Consider the following 12,514-nt stretch of genomic DNA (forward strand, 5'->3'; position numbering starts at 1 on the left):
CATCAATAGAGCAGTACAGATGGAACCTTATACTAGCCAGTTCTAAGTAGAGTTATCTTTCTCATAAAAAAATGTCCTCTAAGTATTCTTGGATTTGGACAAGGATTGGTCTATCACTGGGAAAGCTGTCATTCCCCTACTTAGTAAAACTCCACTGACTTCCTGTCATCTCGTGAATTAAATAGAAAATTCTTTGCTTGGCATTTAAAGTCCTCACATTCCAATTCCAAACTTGCCAACTGTCTTACGCTTTACACTCCTCTTCATACTCTATAATCCAGCTATGCTGGCCTCTGAGTGGTTCTTCCTATGGACCACTTCAAGCCCAGACTCCATCCATTGAGACTGCTTTTTCTTCTTCTTTAGAATTCTTCTCGTTCTTACCACTGTCTCTTTTCTCCCTGGCTTCCTTCAAGACTCAGTTCAAATTCTATTTTTAACAGGAGGCTATTCCAGGTCTTTGCTTTGATAGTGCATTGACAGAGACTAACCAAGTCTGGGGCCTAAGAAATTAGGCAAAGGTCCAAACTTTGGAAATAATATTCTAGGTCTAAGGACAAAGATTGGAATGTGAATATCTCCCCTATCCCAGTAGACTAAATATCTTAGGAAGTGGCACAGATAGCTGGAAAAACTATCTTGAGACAGAATATGTTTTGGTATGCATTTAACCATGAATTTTCTGAACATTACATGTACTCATGCTCCCTCCACTCCTTCATTCCTGTGTTTTTTTCCTTCATAAACCCTTCCCCTATCCAACAAACTGTGCTGGCAGTAGCTACCAGCTCTGCAGTCTTTCTGACCAAAAGATTCTTATCTCTTTGGACTTTTATTTCTTGCTCCTACCTAAAGGACCTTCAGCCCCTGGTCTGAACCTTTGGGGCTCTTCTCCCCTGTTTAAGCTCAAGCAGTACATTCCCTCTGAAAGTAACTTCCATCCATAATATACATAAATAATTCCATTTTGTCTCCTCCATTAGAATGTGACATCCTTGAGGACAGGTACCATATTTTTTACTTTTCTTTGTACCTAAAATTGTTAGCACAATGGCCAGCATATATTAAGTATTTAATAAATGTTTGGTGATTATTGAGTTTTCTTCTTAGAGTCTACAATGGATCAGACTCCAGGCTGCTTTGATGAAGTGTAGGAGATCCCTTCTGACACCCAGTTTATTCAGGGAAAAAATGAAAGTAGAATCCTAAACATATACAAAGAATTACGAATCCATCTTTCCAGTCATTCTGGGAACAAAGTACATATGAGACTCAGAGGTTTTTACTCTTGAAATGACATTCAATCACTTATTCATTCAATAAATGTTTACCATCCTTCAATGTATATTGGGAGGCCAGGTGGTAGATAGCCAGGGCCTGGAATAGAGAAGACTATTTTTACAGATTTCACATCTGACTTCAGACACTTAGTCACTGTGTGATCCTAAGCAAGTCATTTAATCCTGGTTGTGTCCATTTCCTCAGCTGTAAAATGAGCTGGAGAAAAGAAACAGCAAATCACCCCAGGATCTTTGGAAAGAAAACCTCAAATGGGATCCCAAAGACTTGTACACAACTGAAAAGACTAAAGAACAATGTATATGGATGAAGGGTTTCAAGTTTAAATTAGACACATTCCCTACCATCATGGAATTTATAGTCTAGTAATTTCCACTAGGATCTAAGACAAGTGGATCATTTGAGAATCCAATACAGCAAAGTTTTTGGAAGAGAAAAGGCAATTTCCTCTTTGTCACATGTAACGTATAATGACCAGGGAACCCCCAAAATGTTAACAGGCATCATAGGGACTACATTGTGGGAAAGGATTATGGCATAATTGTTATAATGGAAGATTAATAATAATTTCAGGGAAGGCACCCTGAAATCCCTCTATTTTGTTTTATAAGAAGAAAGAATAGGTTTTAGGTGGATCACCTATGGATGATTTTGATGAAACATGGACAAAATAAAGACATAGTAAGGTATTGATTTTTATTAGTGGGCTATATAACAATCCTGTTGACATCATGGATTCATAGTAGTCTTATTCCCAAAGAAAATGATAATAATAATAATAATAACTTGTCATTATTGCTATTGCTTTCATTATGTTTTAAATAAATACAGTCAGTAATACATATACTTAGATGTGTTTTTATAATGTTTCCTCTGTTAAGTTGACCCCACCCAGTCCCTTTGTGACAAGTGGTTCATCAGACTTACAGTGACAAGTGGAATTAAATATTTTCTTGGAAGAAATGTAATAAACTACTCTCATAATCAAACACATAGCCTTCATTAACTTCATTAGTACTATAGCTCTACCAACTAAGCTTTTAAAAATCTACAAGTTACATCTCTACAGAAATGAAGTTGAACAATATCAAAATTTTGAAATCAGGTTCATACCCAAACTGTCCCAAAATGGAGGAAATCTCACACAAAGAATAATAAAATTGAATTTCTTTTGGCAAAATAGTTTCTTCATGCCACTTCAAAATTAAAATAAGGGAATAGAAATTCCCAGGACTACTTTCTAAAAGTTGAAAGGAAATTTTTGAGTCATTTAGTTGAATTCCCTCAATTTATACCTGAAAAAGCTGAATCAGAAATATGAAGTGACCATAATAGAATACAAGGGTATTAATAAGAAAGGTTTTGAATTTAGATCCTGTGATTCTGTAATCAAGACCCTTTCCACTCTATCACATTGTCCTAAGTCCATAGAAGGTATAATTCTATAGCATTCCAGTTAGCATAACCCAGTTATTCATTGTACTGTCCCTAATGGATCCGACAAGAAAGATTTAAGATCATTAACATAAGCAGAGGAGCAGGATGCCACCTTGCTATCTACATGAAAGAAATCCATTGTTTTTGTAGAGAATAATAGGAAAGATTCCATGATGTCAGAATAGAAGGCCTCTTCTATTCCATTCTCTCTCCATTAAAACTAAATAAAACAAAATAAAAACAAGAAAAGTGATGACATACTAGATGGGAAGGAGGATTCTCAACCTCCTTGTTCAGGGAATTTGCATTGATTTTCTCAACATAACACCCTGGGATTTTTCAAAAAGCAAATGCCAACCTTCTGCCTAAGAAGCTGATAGCTTCTCTACATCTCTCTTACAATGCTTTACTGAACACCAGTCTCCCTAGTGTTAAATTAATCTCTCTCTGTCTCTGTCTCTGTCTCTTTCTCACACACACACACTCTTTAATGAGGAGAGGAAAACTTGTGATCTCATCAATATAGAGATTTCTCAGTAACAAAATTCCTTCTGCTAGTTATAGTCAGACAACAGCCTAGATCATTGATAGATTAAGTCACATAGCCAGGATGTGTTAAAGGCAACACTTGAATTCAGTTCTTCCTGACTCCAAGACTAGCACTTCATCAACTATGCAACACTACTTTTTTAACCTTAAAAAGACAAAAATGGAAATAGCATTATTTTAACTTTTCTTTAATAAATTTACAAAATAATGACGTTAGGGCCATGTGTCACTGTCCCAGGAGATGGAAGTTTAGTTTGAATCTTTCTTCTTCAGTACAAGAAACAGACTCTTCATGTAAACAAAAAGAAAATTTTCTCCTATTCTTGCATGTATAATATAGGTAAGATATGTGTGGAAATATCTGGCATGGGAAATAGGCAATGCTAATTTTTAAAATGAAACAATTTTGTAAGCAAAAACTACAACCAGTAACACAAATAAATTAAGTCTCTAAATTCAAAATAATTAAACTTAATAATAAACAAGGTGATTAAAGGATAATTGGCTGTAGTGCATTTGTAAAATTAGAGAAACAACATTTTATTTCATAAGCTTACCCCCTGGAGGCATCATGATTGTTATAGGATCACTTATCACACTGCCTTGGCTATTTGATGCATTCACTTCCACAGTGTAGTTAGAAAATGGAACCAATCCACTAATGGGCACCCACAGGTTAGCCTCTTCAGTGTGATATAAGATTTGTGTGTCATTCAGAAGACTGTAGTTGTATTTGACTGTTAAAAGAAACATGAAAAGCTATCATTAGTAAGATTTTTACTTTATAAGGATTTGTTGAGACTTATATAAAACACCTGCAGGCTTTAGAGTATGATGCAAATGCAAGTTATTGTTGATGAAAAGTACAGATGTAAAATGCAATTCATGTCTATTCATCTTTACTCCACCAGGTATGCCATGGCCAAGTTCATATTTTTGACTACTTTCCAATCAGCTCTGAAGGTATCAAGTGTTGTAAACTTAGCAGGCATTAATTATACAACTCATTTCTACAAGACAATAGGGATACAGAAGGTAAAATTAAAAATAATTCCTGCCCTCCAGAAACTTACATTCTCCTTAGGGAAACAAGAGGTAAGGTGAGCACAAAGAACATTAATGTCCAAGAAAGGTTTCCTATAGAAGGTGGTACTTGAGATGAGCTCTGAAGGAAACTAAGGCATATAAATGGGGAGATGAAAAGGGAAAACATTCTGGGAATAGAGGATTAAACTTATGACATGATTTTGCCATTTGTAGCTAAAATATTTGGATTGATCAATAAAATCTTTTACAATTTCAGATATTAAAGGAATGAAATATTTCCCTTTTATATAGTTTTAAGGTTTACTAAGCCCTTACTCCTTAAGATAAAGAGATAGGTATGATCATTTACCCTTATTTTATAGACAACAGAGCTGAGGCTCACACATGTCAAGCACCTGACTCATGGTCAAACTATGGTGACTCACAAATAAATATATATATATATTTGTGAGTGAATATATATATATATATATATATATAATAAAGTCCTACCTCAATGCTTCATTGCAGAGGAGATATTATTCTGAGAAAAACAACTGTCAAACAAGCAAAAGCTTTTATACTAGTTGCCAAGTTACAAATATTTTAAATATGGGCCTGACAATAGGGTTGGAATCTTCTTCCTGTTCACTAGTGTAAGATTTAAATTAATGTCCCAAACTCCAAGTATTATATTTTAAAAATTTATTAATAATAATTTGAATAAGAGAAGATAAGGATCCCTAGAATATTTCTGCATTATAAAATCTAATCCTGTCTAAAGTGGTTAATGATATATATTTTTTCCTAACAAATACCTTGACCACTTTTTGGAATGACTTCCTTTTGTGAAAAGATTTATGTGAAGCAAAAGAAAATGTAAATGAATTAACTTCCTTATAAATGATCATTTAAGAGATATGCTTTTACCAAACTCTTTCTGTTTGGGTATAACAAAGATAACCCTTAAAAACTTTAACATTCACTTAAAATAGCATACCATTTTTGCCAAAGTACTATCTATGGGCAGTTCTCTTTCTCCTCCTTCCACCTCTCACCCACATAAACTTTGTATGGAAAGTTAGTCAATGAATAATGAATACACGTGATATTTGGCTCCCTTTCTCCATAAAAAGAAATTATTTTACTAAAAAAAGATCATCCATTGTTTAAAATGAATCATTGCTGTAATCTATTTAATGTGGAAAAATAACTGCTGCATGCACATATGCTAAAAGCAAATGTGAATCTTTTGTTAACAAATATTCATGAATCACATATTTTATATAACATAGCATCAGCTAAAATTAATGCTTTATCACAATTTAGGAAATATACAATAATGATTGCTTCCAAATAAGCAGTTTTATGACTACAGAGTAGTCCATTTAGAATGGTGCTGTCCCATAGTTTAACCTATGACAAAGCACTGCTTAGTTTACGTTATATGCTCTTATATTTTTATCAGTTACAATCCGTGAGTGCTTTAATCAGCAAAGCAGCACTATGCTAATATCTTCTACTCTGTCAAATTAATTATATATTATAAATTCCAAAAGGAAGACCAATGGCACAAATGATAAAATCCCAGAATTTCAGAGGTTAGGGGTAGGGGATAACCTCAGTAGTCATCTAAAGAATATATATTAAAAAAATCACACCTAGGACATAAAAATTCTTCCAGCCTTAGATTCAAGAGTTTCTCTAAGAGGAAACTACTCCCTTTGGGGCCATTCTTTCCACTTTGAGGCTGTTCTAATTGTAATTACCTCTTTCAAACTTCTAACCAAGTCTCCTAGTTCTTCCCTCTAGTATTAAACAGATCAGGCATGCAAATACTTGAACACAGCTACTATGTCCTCCTTGAAATCTTCTCTTGTATTCTAAATATCTTAGTTCTTTCAACCAGCCTTCACAAGATAGACTAGAAATCTCTCATTATCTAGGCTATCCACCTCTGGACATCTTTCCAGTTTATCAATGTCTTCACAGAACATGTCCAGATCTAAACACAATACTACTACAGATACTAGCATGGTTAATATTTCTTTATTCTTGGAATCTATTGCTTTTTTAATGTAACCAAAAACATATTAAAACGTGACTGCTACATCACAACTTCTTTCAGACCACAACAATTCTTAGATCTATTTCATACTGCTGTCTAACCATGCCTTTATCCATAGTATATTTGTAAAGATTTTTTGAGTATAAGACTAACTTATCTTGATTGGATTTCATCTTTTTAGATTTAGTTCATTGTTTTTTAGCCTGTCAAGATCTTTTTTGCTCCTGACTTACATCCTGTTTTTAAAGGACTCATGTTTGTATGTGTTTGTGAAAAGTTTGGACATGAAGAAATGGAAGAAAAAATGAAATAAAATAGAAAATTTAAAATAATGATAATAATATCTATTTTCAAGTGGGATAGATTCCCTGAGAAATGTATTAGTGAAATCTCAAAGCAGATAATTAAGTGATTGTTTAGGTTTCTATTGGTACAACAGAATATATTGCTCAAAGCATTTTATAGAAAGTTAGGAATTTTAGTTTTTTGTTGTTGTTCTATTGTCCCTTCCCCCCCCCCCCCCCCCCCCCCGCTTTTGTGACTTCATTTAATGTAGTTTTGGCAAAGATACTGTAGTGGTTTGCCATTTCCTTCTTTTGTTTATTTTACATATTAGAAACCGAGGTAAACAGGTTTAAGTGACTTGTCCAGGGTCTCATAGCTAGTTAGTGTCTGAGGCCAGATTTAAACTTAAGAAAATGAGATTCCCTGCATTCTTTCTACTGAAGCAAATAGCTACTCTATTGGGGCTTACCCAATATTGAAATATGACACTCCTAAATTCAGTCCATTTATGTTCAGAGTTGTGGAAAATGAAAAAGAAAGCAAGACAATCTTAATTATGAAACAAGTTCCTAAGGAGCAGTCAGTTCTCTTGGTACTAGTTCATTGATCCAACAAGCTAATTTGATCATTGTTTACCATGCACCAAGCACTGTGAAAGGGTCAACAAAGAGAAAAGCAATTGTCTCTGCCCTTGAGGAGTTTATTTTCTGTTAAATGGCTGGTGGAAAGTTTCCATTGTAGAATTGGAAGGAGTACCTTAAATAGGGGAAAGAAGAAAAGAGGGAGGAGGGAGAGAAAAAGAGCAAAGTGTGATGGGGAAGAAAAATATCATGAGAGAAGGAGATAGTGCCTAGCTCATTGTGATCATCTTCATTATTATATTATCATCATTATTCTCTTCTCTAGCATTTACATAGCACTTTAGGTTTGCAAATCCTTCATCTAAATCCTTCATCTGTGTGAACACCCCAGAATATTGTAAAGGGGATTCATTTTGTTAGGACTTTTAGTAGGTGACTTCTAAACTACCTTCTTTTTTGGATATTCTATGATTCTAAGTTTCTAGAAAAGGAAAAAATACAGTGGAAAAAGTCATAGTGATACTACTTATTAATGATAATACCTTTACAACTTACTTTAAATTTATAAAATGCATTCCTCACAAGATTTATGTAATAATACCAAAAAACAGAAATATAAGAGACTTCTGGGGCCAATAACAGTTATCTATCTATATAACTTTCCTAATCAGGAATCATCCAGCATCCACTTAAAGAACTTTAATGAGGTCTAAACTCATATCCAGTATATTTCTGGACAGCTCTGTTGAAAAAAAATTCCCTGTATCTATATTAGCAAATTTTATTTTCCTTCTTTTCTGCCTCTGACCTGTGGGGTCAAGCAGAATAATGTTAACTCTTCTTTCATTATTAGTGCTTTAAATGTGTGAATTCAGCTATCATGTCCTCACTATCTTCCCTTCTTTAGGCTAAATAATTCCCATTTTTTTTACTTGATTACACATATGCTCTGATTTCAATCATTTGATTAGTTGTCTACTATCAATAAGGCACCTCAACATCCTATTTTCCTGTTTAATATTTTTATTACTTTGAACCATGTGTGTATTGTCCAAAACAATACCTATCAGAAATAGAGCAAGATAATATGTATTTATTTCTTTGGATCATGGTAAGAATGGAAAAAACTCCAAAGACATCACTGGTGCATAATGTCTTCTATAAGACATATTGGCACAGTCCCATCACTACTAGGTTAGTAGGCAGAAAGTAGTCAGCTGAGTGACGATGTCTAAGGTAAGTGGTGCCATAAGAATAATGTCTCAGTACACATGCACATGATATTGGTCTTTTGTGCAAAAACAAATTCCAGTCATACAAATACTGCTGCTATTTTTTTAAAATTGCAATGCAGAGAAAAATATAAGGTAGCACTTTGTTCTAAGTTCCCTAGATGACAACATTAATACATGATAATTATACAATTAGTTGTAACATTAAGTTCTAGTTATAGAACAATGATTACTTGGTAATTATAAGAAGTATATAATTACTCAATAATTATGAGAAGTATGTAATTACATAACCACTTTATTCAGAGAGAGAGAGAGACCGAGAAAGAGAGAGAGAAAATTTATACATCTCTGAGAGTCAAGTAGTAGAATGGGCATGTTCGTGTTCAGCACATATTAACAAATCCAGGATATCTGACAACATTTGTAACCTTAATTAAATCCCAATCTAAATACTCTAAAAAAAAAAACCCAAACAACCCAGTATCCAAAGAGCCTTCCCTCCTTTGTATCAACTCCCTTCTTTGGAACTTTATCAATTTGGTATGCTAAGATATTAAAGAAAGAGAATTAGAATTCAGGTCCTCTGTTTCCTCCCTCCTGAGAGGGTTGTGCTTTGCCAATTTTCATTGCATAAACTTTGTTTTTCAGTGGGCTGGAAAATGCAACCACATTGGTTCAGCCTCACTGAATAAAACAAAAAAGTGTGAAAATGATAAGCATTTCATATCATGGAAGGCCATTTCTCACCCACTAGTTTCAGCCTTTAGCCTATTTGTGAGTCTAAGTAGATAGCACATTTCATTTTGACTATACATGTTCTCCCCTGACTTTACCCCTATACACATCCATATATATTTCAACTTGAGCTTGTCCTCATTCTCTTTAACCATGGATTATGACCTAGGCCATTACTGCTCACAATAATCTCCAAGACACTAACTTTCATCAAGGGGAAAAGCAGGACACTTACAGTGAAATTTTCTAAAGGTTATTTATTAAATTCATAAGTATTTTTTAAACACCTATGACATGAGGGACATGTGCTAGTTACTAAATGTTGAAGCAATGAACAGCAAATTCCTTCATAAAGGTAATTAGTCCTCTTTGTGATCTTTTTCTGGGATGACCTCAGACAAGAGTTCTGGGCCATAATTTCCATAATGGTTGTTACTATTAAAAGTAAGCTATTAGGGAACAGCTACTTTTATGGAAAGTGTCAGATAGAATGACAAGAACAGAAGCTTAAAAAATTCTTTCTTTAGAGTAAACAGAACCTGAGAAATTAAACTCTTGCAGTAGCAACAACCCCACAAGCACCTCCCAAAACTGTGATTGAGTAGTTCCCATTGGAAGGATAGGAGTTTTCCATAGTAAAAAGTCTCTTGTCATTGTCTCTGTCCCTTTGTTCAAAGGAAGGAAAGGAAAAGGAAAGGCAAGGAAAAGGCCTGAGGACTTTAAATCTTTAAAAGTCTATGAATGGGGAAGAGAAGGAAGAACTTCCTTTATGTCCTTTCTATATGCCAAGTGGTCAGACTTTTCACAGCCCAGGCTATGTCTGGATATAATTGAGGTGTGAGCAAATGGATAAAAAAAGGCATTCTTAACAAAGTCACAGGTAAAAACAATGTTCATTTTTAACAGACAACTCAGGGGACCAAAGTTATGTAATTTTCCTGAAACCAACATATGTAGTATATTTTTTCAACTTCAAAGGAACATTAAAAGAGAGAATTATGCCATATACCCCTTTTTTACCCCTGTCTCTTAAAGAAAAGAAAAGCTGGTCAAAGAAATTATGCAAATGCACATGCCTATACCTATGCAAAAATGTATCTTTTGCTCCAAATTTAGAGCAATCATCTTGTAGGAATAGTTTCCTTCTTAGTCCCTCTCAATTTTTTACAACTAAGATGCCTGTCATGGCATGCAAGAGTTCCTCTTTGAATATTCTTGGCATGTTCAGGAGTAAGAGGCTTACTATGCAAAATGGTTGGCACACAACTGCCCATCTGTTTTATTGAACACCAGTATAAATAGGTGTGTAAATCCCCTGGGATTTGGTGATGTGGAAATGATTGCTGTCCTGGGCACATCTTCCTATGGTCTTCACTAGATTGAAATAACATAAATGGGTATCTTTTACCATTCTTGTTATCATCATTGTCACAATAATTTTAATGCCTCATATATTCCATAATTTTTTTCTGTGTTCTGTACTGCTCTGACCTTTTCAATATTCTGTAATTTGACTGGCTGGCCATTTCGATTCTCTCCCTTTTTTACAGCCTTATTAACTTGTGGGAAAGAGGTGAAATGGACAACCAATCAGAATACATAATGTTACAAAGGTCATAGTGGTACCTTATGGAATCATCACACACCAAATACTTTACGTTAGGCATTAACATTCTGATATCTTATTCATGTGACAAAGATTGTAACAAGAACAGAAAATGGCACAACATGAGTCCATTCTCATGACAAAGAGTGTAATGAGAAATGACAGAGAACAAACCAAATGGATTCTTGTTATCTTGTGAAGATTTTGCATGTCAGACTGGTCCCATTTTAAGTTAGCCTTTCTCTCAATCCAATTACATTTTAAGGTAGAAGAGATGTTAACTAATTTCCCCTCTTCACACTCTAAATGGGAAAAGCTATATTTCTCCTCTATTGAGGTCTTAATTCAAGTATCTCTGGGCTATCACAGGTTTGACAATAGGAAAGTTCCCAGAAGGAAATGGAATATGGAAGATTAGAGGAAGATGACAACTGAACCCTCAATAAATATCAATCATGCCCATTTGAGCTAATAGAAACTTCATTTATTCAAACATCATTTTATTTTGTTGTTGATCTTGTTCAGTTGTTTCAGTTATGTCTGACACCTCATGACTGCATTTGGGGTTTTCTTGAGAAATATACTGCAGCTGTCATTCCCTTCTCCAGCTCATTTTATAGATGAGGAAACTGAGGTAAACAGGGTTAAGTGGCCTGCCTAAGGTTACACAACTAGTAAGTATCTGAGGCCATATTTGAGCTCATGAATAGCAGTCCTCCTGACTCCAAGCCTAGTGCACATCACCTAGCTGCCCTTCATTTTATTTACCCCTTTAAAAATGCTCTTATAGGTTTTTCCAAAACAAAAGGTGATACAATTAAAACATTTAAGGAGGACCCTTTGAAAATATCTTTTGGGGTCTCATAATTTATAATTTTGCTGAAAACTCAAATTTTCACCCAAATTCAAAATTTTTATACATCTCTTTAAAAAGTACACACCTACCCAAATACTTAGTGTATAATTTAGTTGAAACTGGAATACACATTCTACAAAATACTTGGACATTTGAGAAGGGGTATCATTCAATGAAAAATATTTTTTACTTTATAATAATTATCATTGTAGCTATTTTAATTAGACATTATTTGGTAAAAGATATAACTGTGCAATTTATTTTCAGATTATACATAGTCTGGGAATATTTCATTTTATTCAATGGCAAAATATTACATAAAAAAACTCTGAGCTTAACAGCATCTACTTATAAAGCATAACCTTACATAAAAACAGGGGACTCTTATCCTAGAGATATTCTACTTTTTTAATTCTTAATTTCAAGGCATAAGAATAGTAAGGGCTAGGCAAGGGGAGTTAAATGACTTGCCCAGGTTCACAAATTAGGAAGTGACTGATGTCAGATTTGAACCCAGGATCTTACATCTCTAGGTCTGTTTTCACTGAGCCACCTAGCTATCCCAGTTCCTTTACTTTTGCAAGGAACATACTGCACTAAAAAGATCAACAACATGAAAAACTTGAAGATTCAGACTGTGTCTCACCTCCTATTCCACACTCCCAACACAGAATAGAGCTCAACTTCAACATAAATTAAAGAATTAAGAAATAGGAACTTCACCATAGAACTTGACCTTGGAGGAACTTGAGCATGAGAACTCAGGCTGCTTCCCTTGGACTGTCACGTGAAAAATCTCAAGAGGCAGAGTCAAGATGGCAACATAGAGACAGTGAA

At 34.4% G+C, this 12,514-nt stretch overlaps 1 protein-coding gene across 1 annotated transcript in view; it reads right to left on the reverse strand.

The window, feature by feature from the left end:
- The window catches only part of LOC130457142 (usherin-like), a 195,773-nt gene that overhangs the window by 96,818 nt on the left and 86,441 nt on the right, over positions 1–12,514 (reverse strand). Inside the window, exon 4 of the mRNA XM_056815926.1 lies at positions 3,843–4,022. Coding sequence (XP_056671904.1) covers positions 3,843–4,022 — 180 coding nt within the window. The remainder of the gene's footprint in view (positions 1–3,842; positions 4,023–12,514) is intronic.

Source organism: Monodelphis domestica, chromosome 2 (genome assembly GCF_027887165.1).
Source record: "Monodelphis domestica isolate mMonDom1 chromosome 2, mMonDom1.pri, whole genome shotgun sequence".
Taxonomy (NCBI): Eukaryota; Metazoa; Chordata; class Mammalia; order Didelphimorphia; family Didelphidae; genus Monodelphis; species Monodelphis domestica.